The sequence below is a fragment of the Priapulus caudatus genome, unplaced genomic scaffold (assembly GCF_000485595.1).
Source record: "Priapulus caudatus unplaced genomic scaffold, Priapulus_caudatus-5.0.1 Scaffold562, whole genome shotgun sequence".
NCBI classification, from domain to species: domain Eukaryota; kingdom Metazoa; phylum Priapulida; class Priapulimorpha; order Priapulimorphida; family Priapulidae; genus Priapulus; species Priapulus caudatus.
The window spans coordinates 14,868-29,297 of record NW_014577623.1 but is presented as its reverse complement, the minus strand read 5'-3'; the positions used below and the strand labels follow the sequence as shown (position 1 = coordinate 29,297).

Below are 14,430 nucleotides of genomic sequence, written 5' to 3'. Positions count from 1 at the left end.
GCTGGAGGGGAAGGGGTGATAGTTGGCATGCAGCAGGGAGCTGGCCATGGATGAGTAGCAGGGTGGGAACTTCAGCAAGTGTATAAGCAGGCTTCACCAGCTTCACATTTGTTTTTAGTACCAATCCCATCCTTTTTCGGTGAGTTTTCTCTCGTGAACCACGCAGCAGCTCATCAGGGGACAACCCGAACCCCCAGTAGTCATTCTCCGCCACGGTGGCGCCGGCGCTCCGATCGCACTGCCGATGTGTCGCACGCGGTTCGTATTCGCAGGCCAGGCTTCGGACCGCGCATGTTCGCGATGCGTCGCCTGGCGCGCGCGGGGCGCGCCACGGGCGGCGGTGAGCTTTTCGACGACCGGGCGTAGCGCCGCCATCAATCACAACAGACTGTCAACATCGACGCTCGGCTCCGACACGTTCGACCTGTTTGCGTTCGCGCCCGTCCGTCCGCCGACGGCAACGGCATCTCGTACAACATCGCGACCGCCGCTGCTGGATGGTCGCGTCCGACTGGCGGGAGGACCCGGCGGGGGGAGAGCCGGCCGGGGGAGACTTCCTCGAGAACGTTGTCGCCTCCGTGAGCGACCTGAGAGATGTTCTGACGCGGTCGTGAGAGAGGAGAGAGGAGAGTTCCCCGTGAAGCGCCGGTCGGCAGGTGGAGGCGGGGGTCAGAAGCGGTGGCGTGGCCGTGCAAAGATGTCGACGTAAAATGTTTTTAGCCTCCAACGAAATCTTCCCGAGTGTTTTTACACGCTGGGTTATACAATTCTATTATATTTCTTCGTTTTTATTATACAGTGGTCAAATGTGTTTAACGAGAGATTTATATGCGAATATGATTTTATCCTAGTATAAAATGTGCTGTGAAGTTTGATGTGCGGTATTACTAGTATGACAATTAGAACTGACATCTGGTTTTTTGTCTTACGTGTTCTGTGATGCTTTAAATAATTATATTTACTTGGATATATCTAGGTTTACAGGGCTTTGTCTGCCTTCATTCCAATATTAACATTTCCACTGGAATTTTAATTCATAATTTTAACGTTTTTATATTAATGTTATTCAGAGTGCTTGTTCCGCTTGTTCCCTATTGTTAATAAAATTTTATTCAATTACCCAAATATTCATTTGGCCTTTGACTGAAATTCGCAAACAACGATAACCAATAATAGATATTTATACATACATACAGTTTAGTGTTTATGGATTGTACGCAGAGTGTATACATTATACAAAACCCAAATATAATGTTGAGATTCACGCTAAAAAACATCTATCGTGTAAAATCACATAAATCGTCTTTGCTTGCAAGTACTTTCGTGTTTATCTGCAGGCAGCTACGTATTTGTAGCTAGCCGCATGCGAAGATATCCTCTCCGATACACACGTATCTCCACGAGTAATTAGGAAAACGGGACAATCGTCCGGGTTCTTTTCCCCGACGTCCGTCGGCGGACCGCGCGGCGATAACGCCGCCTCCGCACATCTCTCCCGTTTTATTCCGTTCACAAGCCTGCCGGTACGTACAGCGATCGAACGTCCCCGGCAACAATCTCTCTCGCCGTCTGTGTTGCAGGCCACGGCTTCGACCGGCACCTGTACGCGATGCGGCGACTCGCCGAGGCGCACGGCAGGCGCGCCGACCTCTCGATGACCCCGCTACGCCGCGCTCACCACAACATCCTCTCGACGTCGACGCTCTCTGCCGTCGCCGTGGAGATCGGAGGCTTCGCGCCGGTCGTCGCCGACGGCTTCGGCGTCGGCTACGGCATCACGGACGCTCGCAGCGGCTGAACCTGATGAGCTTCCCCGGGAGTCACGACCCCGCCGGCTTCGTCGACTGCTTCCGCGCGAGCATGGATGACATGTACGCCGTGCTCGAGGCGGCGAAGAAGTAGAGGTCGGGTCGGGTCGGGTCGCGACCCTGCGGACCTCGTCGACTGCTTCCGCGCGAGCATGGAGGACATGTACGTCGTGCTTGAGGCCGCGAAGAAGAAGTAGAGATCGGGTCGGGTCGGGTCGCGACCCGCCGGCTTCGTCGACTGCTTCCCACGAGCAGGAGGACATGTACGTCGTGCTTGAGGCCGCGAAGAAGTAGAGGTCGGGTCGGTTCGCGACCCCGCATCCGATATGGTCCGGAGGTCGGCGACGCCGCGTCCGAGAAAAGGTCGCGACCTCTTCCCGAAGATCTCGGCGGGTCGAGGCCTCACGTCGAGGAACTATGAAGGTCACGATCCGATTCCGATGACCTCTGCCCACCTCTGTTAGGTGCGTTGGCTCCGGGTTGGTCGGCCTTGTAAGAGGATGAAGGGACTCTAGCTGTCGGCCTCAGTTTTTTCTGGGTGTTATGCACCCGCGTTACCTCGTAAAGAATGTTGTTCGCAGTCCGAAGGGGCTGTAGCGAAGGAGAGAGCCTAATGTTGATAGATCGATCCGATCAGCATTGCAGGTGTTGACTTGTTTCCAGCGTTTGTTTTTCTTTGTTTGTTTTACTGTGTAATATTAATGAGTGATGATTAAAATCCTGCTTTTAAAGTATAATTGTTGCACAGATAAACTACTGATAAGCTAGTGTGTTGGTAACAAATGACAATTCCCAAAATCGGAATGCCACTCGTTACTCGGTAATCTTTCAATTGTAATTCTGGCATGTAAGTAAATTCTCTGAAAATAGTGCCGAACGCTGGAATCGTGGTGCTCTCTGTAGCCCCAAGCAATTTATTTGACGTGCTAGGTGGTTTCACAAATGGGTGCAGTTAGGCTGCCCCTGGTTATATGGGAACAAACTGCTGATGCAATGAGGTCATCACTGTGCCTACGTCTGTTTCATTCAAACTGCTTTGCACTGGAATTGGTAGGCTAATGGCGAGGGAGATTGTGATAGGGGAATCCATTATAATACACTACTTAACTCCGAGGGCCAACTTGTCTTCATTTCATATGTCTATCTGTTGTGTACTGTCTTTTGCCGACGAAATCATATCGAATAGGATGGCCTGGGGTTAGAAATTGTTGATTGTACTTGTTGTTATTATAAGCATTATTAAACCACTGTTGGGTGGACACTGGACTATAAAAAATACTGTTATCTCTCGACTTTTTGTCACAAATATAACTTCAAGAAATTTCCAAAAAGCCACACACAACACAAAGATACCAGAGAATAATTTGCTAATTCTTACATTTTATTCATACAGTACGTGTATGCACCATTCATAAATGCATTGAGGGCAGCTTTATTTTTTCTTCACTTATGGAACGTCAGCAAAATGAAAAATGCGGGACTAGTCTACCGAAATAACATTACTAGACTACTTTCTTCTGTCAAAAAAAACTGTTTATCCGATCCCACAAGCATAGCACCAGCTGTTGCTTCTACAAGACTTCACTAATGTGAAATTAATGAGGATAATTATTAAGGCAATGTATAGGGATGGATGAATCATCATTCACCCCCTAGATGAAACGTACTCTTACATTTGTCGGTGCAGGTTCTTTCACATAAACATTTGGTTCTAGTTACCGAAAATCGAGAGAGACTGTTGGTCACAACTGCTCTTAACGTGATCATAGATTTATAGCGACACAAATTCACGGACGGGCAACACACGCTGACCTATATATGCAATAACAAAAGAAGATAATACTCATAATTATAATACTTTATGCATTGTTATGCTATGTATTACAATACTTTATGGATTATAATACTATGTATTATAATATTCTATGGATTATAATACCATGTATTATAATACATTACGCATTATAAATAATATGTGTTGTAATACTTCAGTATTATCTTCTCTTGATAACAACTGCATTGTCCTACCACCACAATGTTCACAGATGAGGTCACTTGGCCGCCATATTGCTCGACTGAGAACGTAACGACATGCATTGGGCCATCCTTAAAAAATTCTATGTTTGCTGTCCTCCGACCGACCCACGAAAATAGCCGCAACCCAAAAGTTTTTTTTTATATTTTGGGTTCCATTTTTTTGTTTTTTGTTTTTGTTTGTTTGTTTATTTTGTCTATGTAAAGATAAATATAAATATTATCTCTTCTACTAGTATTCTGGAAGGTGCATATACATTCCTCATAGTTAAGACTGAAACACAAAGCATGTGTGGCAAACATGAGGACAGACTTAATATAACTATTATGCCTCGCACACACAAAAAATACCTACCTACCTACCCACTAAAAAAATCATGGGTCGGGGACAGCAAACATAGAATTTTTTAAGGATGGCCTTGGATTGATGTTCACGCTCCTCACAGACAATCCCTCCTAAGAACGACGGAAGCACAGCGGTGAAGTGACATCAAGCAATGCCCGCGATGCGCCACCCGCATATTATACACAGATCGGCGGCTGCACCTCAGTACCGCCTGCGTTTCCCCGACAGCAGCAGCAGAGATTCGGAGGCTGCGCGCGGCATCTTCTTCGCTGTCGTCGCGGCAACGCCGCCACTGCGCTGCGACTGGGAGCTCTCCTGCGATGAGGAGAACGCCTTCCTCTGCCTCCTCTGCAGGGCTTCTCTCCGCTTCCTCTCGATCTCAAGCGGCGAACACTGCTGGCTGGCGGTAAGGATGCCGTCGTCCCTTGCCGAAGAGACTTGCGCAGGAGGAAGAGCAGGAGGGACTTGCGCAGGAGGAAGAGCAGGAGGAGGAGGACGGTCGGGGGCGGGGGGAGACTGGGTCTCCATCTTCTGCAGGGCTCGGAGGACCGCCTCCGTGTGCAGAAGGAAGCTGTCGTCATCGCCGAAGAGGTCGTCCTCGCCGCCGCAGGATGCCGTCCGGTCGGCGCCACCTGGTGGTTGGATGTGCGGTTTACTGGTGGCGCCGCCTGGCAGCTGGCTCTCACGATTGGTTGTCGGAACTTGCAGTTCAGTAACATTGTGCGTTTTGGAGGAATTACATTCACTGATGCCACCTAGTGACGAAGCCGTCAGTGTTTTGGCGCCACCTAGTGTTGAATTCACTACCGTTTTGGCGCCACACAATGTTGATGACGTCTTTAATGGTCCAGCGCCACCTAGTGGTAAAGTTGTTCGTGGTCTGGCGAAGCCACCTGCAGCGACAGACGGATCTCTCTCTCCTACAGACTGCACTTGCCGAGCACTTCTTCCCCACGTCTGAAGTCTGCCCTCGCTGCCACGAGTGGCCACCGCCGTCGGCGCTATGGCAACCGTCGACGGCGGCTGGATCGAAGACATGATAAAATCTAGACTGTCGTCGGGCTCAACCAGCGCCTGCAGAATGTCGTCGCTGATGCTGCTGTTTCCCCAGTCTAACTCGGATCCGAACGCCGACTGCCGCACACGTGGCCCCGTCGTTGGCTTCCCGTCCGGAGATCCTTTGCTCGGGCGGGCAGACACGCCATTGTTCCCGACGACGAGTGACCTCATCGTCGTATCCACGGAAACGTCGACGCACACGCCGGTAGCCATTGACACATTCCTCCGACAAGCGAACGTCGGTGGCGGCACGAAGCAGGTGGCGCCGGCATCGCCATTGTTTGGCAATGCCAAGTTGGGCTCGTTGTCCTGAGCGAGAGAAAGCACGGATGCCGCGGGTGAACGCGACGCACGCTTCTTAGTCCGGCTCAGCGAACGTCGAATAACGGGCGTGCTCGTCATTCCGGTGATGGCGCCTCCTTGTGGCGGGAATGTAGGGGACGGTTTGAGGACGTCGAGATCGGCTGGCTGCGCGGGCGCCACCTCGTGGCGCTCAAACGAATATTCGTCAAACAGGTCGTCATCGCCCCAGTCGTCGTCGTGGATTGCGCCACTCGGGAAGCAGTTTGTTGCCACGACGACGGGTGCCACGTCCTCCGGGGACGTAGATCTGCCATGATTGGCCACGTCTGCTGCAAGCGGAGCCGTCTCCTCGTCACCGAAGATGTCATCGATTGTTAACGCCTCTGCCTTCCCATCCTGGCCGACTTCATCGTCTGCCGCCCGCCTGGCATCTGCGTCGTCGGTGGCGCCATCTGGTACCACGCGCTGCTGAAGATTAGCAACCAGTTCGCGGAGTTCATTGTTGAGAACGGTGGCGCCACCGTTGGCTCTCTTCTTCCGCGGTCGTTGTCGGTCAGCTCTCGCCGCTGCATTCTAAAAAAAAAACGTCGAGAAACGTGCGCTGTCAGTCGAATATAATTCGTTTCGATTTTTATTGTATGAGTCAAGGAGGTTGGCTACAGCGATTTCCCCCTCTACTGGGCTCTAGACGTAGACGATCAATTACAAAAATGCCAGGACAACTTGAAACGCTAATACCGATAGCGCTTGCAATCACGTTCGCGCTCGGCGCCGAAACGTTGCAGTGAGAGAACAAACCTGGCCATTGCAAGGCGCAGTCCATTGTTGCAGCAGCGGGTTACCCTGCGGTCGCCGCTCAGCGTCTAATTTGTGAAGCACATCACAGACTGTCACCTGAAGAAACAACAGCATAGCGATTAGTAAATTACATGTATGACAAGTTATTATACACTTTAGTTTTAATAATACGCATGGCTGGCCATTATACGGCATTTAAATACTAATTAATAGTACTAACACTAGTATTACGGTTTCCGAGACCAGAATCTGTAACTGTATTATTTTTTAAACTAAATTTTTGTCATTCAAATTGATTCATATATGAATTTCATAGAGAAATGTGAGTATAACTACTAAGTTAAAAGGCAAACGTGGTGTTCGGCACTGAAATACATCTAAAACGACTACGCGAACGAATGACATCGGTACTTTGAGCATCAGTTAGTTTTATCTGCGACGTGCTGCTCACCTCAGGCTCATTCTTACGCAGCCTAGCTTCGAGATCGTCTCTCGTCTTTGACGCGCACGCGCGAGTATTTCTTTGATTAGTTTTGCCCGCTTTTAGCGACAGCAAACGGCGCATCGGCGAAGGGGAATTGTTATTCCAAATAACTTCGCCTTCTTGCTGCGTAGCTGGTCCATCGAAGGACAGGTAAAGCTTACTAGTTCCCGCACACGGCGAATTTTCCATCTTTCCATTTCATTTTGAACAACTAAATTTAGCGCCTGCCAGCCATGATGTGTTGTGATCACGTGATACAGTAGCGCCGCCGTGTGGTTGAATAAAACAATTTTTTTTCCGTCTGCTCTGAAATCGCGCGTATCTGTCGATTCTCAATACTCAATAGTATACAAGAGCGTTTTATCTACTAACTCACAGATGTATGCATCTACATTTTATTATTTATTATTTGTTTATCAATTTAATGACGTTACATTGGGAAAGCATAAATATATCAACATTAACAAATAAGCACCTCACCGTCAGTGCAATTATAAAAAAAAACAGCATAACAATTTGCTGTGATGAAAATCACAAATGACACGTGATGACACCAAGAGCATAAAGTGTTCCAAGTGTCCAAGTATATGTACGATTACTTAAACTTAAACAGTATGTATATAGTACTACTATCAACAACAACAACAGTATAATCGCTGCCGTCCGTTAGAGCCACTCACGTCTAACCCACATCTACGCCATTCACACGTCACCTTCAGTCAGAGTTCGCGATGGTTTCTAGTTAAACCCTTTACAACCAAGCTAATGGCAATCGTGTTTGTACCGAAACACGATTGCCATTAGCTTGATAACTGCTATAAAGGTACAAACACGACCTCGCCGCCGCTCTTACAGCGGCCTGTACTTATAGGTAGGTGGCTTACGCGGCCCCGATAAATACTGAGATAACCCCAGTAGCAGTTCGACAACTTCGACAATCCCTGCAATAAAGTTCTGCCGTCTGCTTTGGCGGATTGCGTACATATAAAACAATTTATATAATAACCTCATATAACTAAATAAATGGATACATTAAGCATATATATATATATATATATATATATATATATACGTCCTAATTCAGGCAGCTGCAGGTTGAGGCTAGGGTCCCTAGTTGAGGCACCATGTGTGATGTTTTGGAGCCCGCATGCGTGCGTGTGAGCGAGAGGGGTAGGTGGGTGTGAAGGGGTGGGGGGGATGAGTCGGCTGCGGATTGGTAGCTTGGCGCATCCGCTGATGTGGCATGCCAGCTAGCTGCTGCGTACGTGGTTGTATGCGCGTGTGCATATGGGAGGGCGCTCCCTTCTCCATCTCCTCCACAACTCACATTCATTCAGAGGTGCAGGCGTGCGCCAGCGTGCGTTTGCGCATTACGCATTGCACAACATAGTCGTTACCCGTTCATTGTCGAACCTTCTCTGCGGACGACCGAGCAAACGAACGAACAAACGAGGACGTTCTGCCGTGAACAGCGAAAACCGTTAGCCAGCCTCCGTGTGAGATCTCAGAAAGAACGGTGTCAGGTGTTATAGCTGTACTCAGCCGAGTTGAACAGTCGGTCGTGGAGACTGTGGACACATCCATCATTTACTTGACAGCTCTACAGACAACCGCTACTATACAAACAACCGATACCGCAGACAACAGCCATCACAGATAACAGCTACTACAGAAAGCCGCTACCACAGCCAACCGCTACTATACAGACAACCGCTACTTCAGACAACCGCTACTATACAGACAACCGCTACTTCAGACAACCGCTTCTACAAACACGTGAAAGACTACGGGAAGCGCTATACGTACATCGCGGCCACGTATACACTATATCAAGAGCGTATAAAGAAGGTATATATATATATACCTTATATTATACGCCTTCTTTATACGCTCTTGACTATATACATCGCTACGCGAGCGATATATACTACAGAGAGCATCGCCGTAGTGTACGGACCGCGGCTAATGCCAGCTTGTACCCGATTATAACTCGCGTGGGGAGATCAGCCACGCTCCGGCGGACATCCGAGTCACCGTAGGTAGCGCGCACACACGTAGGCGCGTGTAGCGCACTGCTGGTGTATATAGCACACGCAGACGTACACCCACCTTCACACATGGTCGTCGACGCGACTCGGATGAGGAGGCGTCGTTGTCTCGCGAGCAGACGTCATCATTGTTATCATCGTCATGGCGACGGAGAATGACGTAATCACTGAGTACCTGCACGCGGAGATGGAACGGGGTGACTACGAGACCGGTGAGTGAATATAAACAATATCACGTACGCTCGTCTCTAATCACGTCTCTCGTCTACGTCTCTAATCTCGTCTCAATATCACGTACGCTCGTCTATATTCTCTAAAGGCTTTACAAAAGTATTACAAAAGTTACACAAGGTATTACAAAAGATATTCATCAAATAATATTCTTAAATTTCGATGGAACTGTACCGTAGAAGAAAAGGGAGTCAGCGTTTATCAAATTGATAGATCAACACTGCGGATTGCAATAGAAATCAAGGGGTTCAATCTTATACAAATAAAAAAGAAAGAACCGATCGAATCTTGCATGATATATATAACCCCAAAGTTTTTTCGTGTCCTATTTTCATGTCTCTCCTTACACATTTGCGAAAATGACACCCGCGCGGGGCTTGCAGTAGGCTTGTGCCCTTATTGTACTTGGTAGTACACTCGTATAGTCATATGTGATAATGTGAGTCACGTATAATCAAGGGAACAAGTGTACCAAAGAAGCACCAAAACACACTTACTAACCTTCGCTCACCTATTATTTTTCATGCGTAACGTGTATAAGCATGAACTGAAAATATATTTGCGCTGTACACCATGCAATCAAGGCTATGTGAATTAGATTGGGCGTGCGTCTATATTTGACTGTACATCTAAACGCTTGTTTAATACGTGTGAATAATGGTCAGACAGTATTGAGCTGTTATTGTAGCCTTCATGGAATTACGTCCACTCAAACCCGTCTGGAGGACGGGTAATAGCTAGTATATTATAATATGGCATTATGGTATTATCTTGGTATTATTATAATGGCATGTAAGAATAGAGTTGAACAATTACACGTTACTGGTTGTGTATAGCTCTTATATGGGAGTATAATTGGGCATTTATATATATAGCCTTCGCTGACGGGTCTAATTTGAGGATGGCGATTTTACCATTTATCTCTCACTTTTAGTTGAGGATGTATTTACAGTAAACGAAAAATACTGATATTTAGACTCGAGTCATATATCAATATTTGTTTAAATTTTACTATAAAATTACATACAATTAAAAAAAAAGGGAAATGGGGTGATTTCATAGTACAATTTCACTTATTGAGATATTATTCGCGTTCTAACGTAGCGGAATGTATTCGCGACGCCCAGAAGGGGCCCCAGCTCGATTCGCGCGAGCACACGCGGCACGGTTTCGGAAGAGATACGGAAAACGACACTTCGGCTCTTTCTACTATTATATAGTAGATGACATTGAAAGACATTGACGCGTTCGTACGTTTGCACTGTGTGATTTCTAAGCATGCGTGCGGTTTACCGCGGTACCCAGCCCTCGCTTATATGCCACGTTGCCACCGTATTATCAGGAGTAGTACCTATTATCTACTGCAGTTGGCATGCAGGTACAGTTGCAGTTGCTGCTGGTATTATCTATTTGCGAAGGAATAACTCATCAGTGCACGTTGCTGTCCGACGCGTACGTAATAGCGTCATAAAAGGACCCCCCTGTAGCGCAAGCGAGTCTATAGCTGGTATTCCACATAACTATGAGGGTCATGACCTCCATATTACAAAGGCTTTAGCACCGTCACCTTAGCATGAACCAGGGCACAAGGCGCGCACACGTACGACCCCATCACCACTGATTGTCACCTATAAGCTACCTGCTTACTCCCCACCCCAACACACACATACAAACACACACTACACTGTAGATAATAGAGAGAGAGCTGAGCGATACAGTAGTACAGATCGACTGCTGCAGTTACGCGCGCATCTTAACGTTATCTCTAGTCTGTAACGTGGTTGCGATGTAGGTGGCTGGCTGGTGTGTGGATGCTTGCCTCCGCTCCCCGCCTGCACGCGCATCCGCCTGTCTGTCTGCGACAGCGAGAGCAGTTACACGCCTATATCACCTATACATATGCGTCACGTAGTTGTAACCGGCGTATACGGTCATCATCAACATCATCATCATCATCATCGTCATCATCATCATCATCAACAACAACAACAACAACAACAACAACAACAACAACAACAACAACAACAACAACAGTAGCAGCAGCAGCGGCAGCGGCAGCAGTAGCAGCAGCAGTGGTAGGAATAGCAGCAGCAGCAGCAGTAGCAGCAGTAGCAACAGTTACAGCCGTAGCAGCAGTAGTACTTAGTAGCAAAACAGCAGTAGCAGTATATTTGTTGGCGTGCAAGCGGCACTTATAGGAGCTCATGCAGGCATGTTTCCCGGCGTGTTCCTTCTGCACCACAGCAACATCAACAACAACAACAACAACAACAACAGTATAATCGCTGCCGTCCGTTAGAGCCACTCTAGTCTAACCCACATCTACGCCATTCACACATCACCTTCAGCCAGCGTTCGCGATGGTTTCTAGTTAAACCCTTTACAACCAAGCTAATGGCAATCGTGTTTGTACCGAAACACGATTGCCATTAGCTTGATAACTGCTATAAAGGTACAAACACGACCTCGCCGCCGCTCTTACAGCGGCCTGTACTTATAGGTAGGTGGCTTACGCGGCCCCGATAAATACTGAGATAACCCCAGTAGCAGTTCGACAACTTCGACAATCCCTGCAATAAAGTTCTGCCGTCTGCTTTGGCGGATTGCGTACATATAAAACAATTTATATAATAACCTCATATAACTAAATAAATGGATACATTAAGCATATATATATATATATATATATATATATATATAATATAATATTATATAATAAACTATATGATAAGGGTGTAGCATCGATAGTAACTGCTTTACGTTCGCATCCGAGCCGCGCCGTACTAATAAACGGATGACGTCATTTGCGGGCATTTATCGTCCCACAGACCTGCCGCTTGCGGCAGAACTGGAAAGTTCCTGTTGAGAGGAACAAAGAGCTCGAGGTGGCACTGAGGGATCAGCAGCCACACCAACGATGACCAGGCGCTCCAGATCGAGGTACTGACTGGACATGATTGACGATGGCAATGACGGCGAGCGGAATGTATAAGTAAAATACGTAAAACACAATATGACCAACTGCCTTACATATATACCAGGTACGGCATATTATAGAGCGGCAGCAACGAAGCAGAGAGAGAGAGAGGAGAGGAGAGAGAGAGAGAAGAGAGAGAGAAAGAGAGGAAAGAAGAGCAGAGAGAGAGAAGAGAGAGAGCAGAGGAAAGAGAGAGGGGCGAGAGAGAGAAACAACGAGAGTGCAGAGAGAGAGGGAGAGAGCGAAGAGAGAGAGAGAGAGAGACGAAGAGAGAGAGATGACGAGAGAGAGAGAGAGAGCATGAGAGCAAGAGTAGAGAGAGAGAGAGAAAGAAAGAGAGAGAGAGAGAGAGAGGAGAAAAGGGAGAGAGCAGAGAGAGAAGAGAGAGAGAGGCGAGAGAGAGAGCGAGCGAGAAAGAGAGAGAGAGAGACGAGAGAGAGAGAAGAGAGGGAGAGGAGAGAGGGAGAGGAGAGAGACGAGAAGTGAGAGGCGAGGAGAGAACGAGCGAAGAGCAGAGAGAGAGAGACATAGATAGAAAGAGGCCAGAGCGGCAGAGTAGAAGGATTGAGCTTGATTAAAAGAATAGACATAGATAAGAAAGAGCGCAGGAGGACGGCAGGTAGAGAAGGATTGAGCCTTGATTAAAAAAAAGACAGAAAGTAGGCAAATGGGAGTGTCTAACCTGCCACAATAGAGCGAACCAGCTAGTGCTGTAATTAACTTCCGGCTCCCATCCGGATCATAACTCTGCTGGCTCACTGATAGTGCAATCCACTCTGTTACCCTCGCGCTTTGTCCGTGTAAAGAATTGTGTTTAGTATCTGAATGTTGACGCCGGGATCAATATTCAGCGAAGAGTAGATAGAGTAGGAATTCCTATATCTACTCCTATCATTATACCACCTCTCTGTCTTCCTCTTTCTCTCTCTCTGTCGCTTGTCCCGGTCCAGGTGACACTGAACAAGCTGGTAGGCGGGATTCTCATTCTTATGTAACAACGGGCGGTCCTCTGTCTTCTCTCTCCCTATGTTCAGTCTCTGTCGAAATACGTGAACTAACATTCCGGCGAATTTCTTTTCTTAAGCCCCCTCTCTTCAGATCTCTGTGCAGTTACCTGAACAATTAAGCACCGTTCACGCGGGATTTCCGCATAGAACTCTCCTTCCCTGCCTCAACACCCCTCCCGAAACATTATCTATTTATTCATTTTATTTATTCCTCGCTCAATTATACTGTCACCTCCGCTTAACCACCCAAAATTCCTTCTCTCTCTTGCTCCTCTCTCTCTCTCGTCCTCTCATCCGCTCTTCCTCTCTCTCTTCTCTCTTCTCATCTCTCTCCTCTCCTCTCTCTCCGTCTCTCTTCTCTCTCCACGCTCTCTCTCTCTCTCTTCTCTCGAATCGCTCGCTCTCTCTCATCTCTTCTCTCTCTCTCTCATCTCTCTCTCTCGTCTCTCTCATGTCTCTGATCAGTAACCCTGAACCAGCATATACGTCGGGATGTTCTCTCATTAACAACCCGAGCGCTCTCTCTCCCCTGTCTGCTGTCAGCTACTGAACAGAGCAGATCGAGTCGGTTCGCAAACTGGACTGCGAAGTCGCGACTGGGAGCGGTACGAGCACGACTTGACTTTACGACAGCGCAAAGGAGATGGAGAAGAAGAACGTGAAGCTGCGAGAGAGGGCAAGCCAAATCGGACCAATAGGAGCGAATATCCATGAGAGGTTAACTATTCGCTAACCCGGCGCCAAAGTTGCATCACCGAAATACAGTTATCCATCGGGAGAGACATTGGGTACGCCGTGAGTGAGCCCCACTTTCTATAATCCGGCCCTCGTTCATCCTGGTAATCTCTAACGCCGCGTTGTTTTTTCAACCGGTTTTGAGTCTCCCGCCTAATCCTATAATTTAGATTTTAGCTTAATTAAACTATTAATGTAGTTTAATTTAACCTTTAACTTAAATATTAATTTAATAGGGCGATAACACAGTTCTTATTTTGTGTTTGAGCAGATCAATAAGCCAGTCATCTGTGTACATGTATGGCGGCCGGAATAGCTTTTTCTCTCTCTAGCTTATAGAGTTCTGGTTATCATGGTGATATTACACATTCTAAATACAACCAATTCTAGCGGTGGCCAGTCATTGCCGCACTTGATCCCCCGGCCACTGGGAGGCCCACGGTCGCGCTGTGCGTCGAAGATATAGGACGATGCGATAGTTAATAAAGGTGCGATATATTATGTGAAGAGTACTATTCAAGATACTGATGCACACTCCCCTTCATGTTACTTCACGTATACGACCTCATTACTGCAACGCGTGAGCATTCTCAACACTGC

The 14,430-nt window shown here is 47.5% G+C and overlaps 2 protein-coding genes across 2 annotated transcripts in view; one reads left to right on the top strand and one right to left on the bottom strand.

Moving 5' to 3' along the window:
* The window catches only part of LOC106811672 (carnitine O-palmitoyltransferase 2, mitochondrial-like), a 30,846-nt gene extending 27,748 nt beyond the window's left edge, over positions 1 to 3,098 (top strand). Inside the window, 3 exon segments of the mRNA XM_014815373.1 lie at positions 1,581 to 1,793; positions 1,796 to 1,904; positions 2,105 to 3,098. Of these exon segments, the coding sequence (XP_014670859.1) occupies positions 1,581 to 1,793; positions 1,796 to 1,902 (320 nt within the window). The 3' untranslated portion in view covers positions 1,903 to 1,904; positions 2,105 to 3,098.
* A 1,092-nt stretch (positions 3,099 to 4,190) lies between these two features.
* Positions 4,191 to 7,058, bottom strand: LOC106811680. Its single transcript, XM_014815382.1, has 3 exons — positions 6,800 to 7,058; positions 6,349 to 6,444; positions 4,191 to 6,123 (listed from the first exon to the last, which is right to left on the bottom strand). Exons 1-3 carry the CDS (start codon positions 7,019 to 7,021, stop codon positions 4,390 to 4,392), a joined length of 2,052 nt encoding a protein of 683 aa, XP_014670868.1. The 5' UTR covers positions 7,022 to 7,058; the 3' UTR covers positions 4,191 to 4,389.
* Between the last annotated feature and the right edge of the window lie 7,372 nt (positions 7,059 to 14,430).

What these genes read in the sequence shown, in the direction of transcription:
- LOC106811680 (XM_014815382.1), bottom strand. Translation starts at nt 7,021, where the DNA reads ATGGAAAATTCGCCGTGTGCGGGAACTAGTAAGCTTTACCTGTCCTTC. An exon ending in TGCGTAAGAATGAGCCTGAG is followed by an intron (nt 6,445 to 6,799) that starts GTGAGCAGCACG and finishes TTGTTTCTTCAG; the next exon opens with GTGACAGTCTGTGATGTGCT. An exon ending in CTGCGCCTTGCAATGGCCAG is followed by an intron (nt 6,124 to 6,348) that starts GTTTGTTCTCTC and finishes TTTTTTTTTTAG; the next exon opens with AATGCAGCGGCGAGAGCTGA.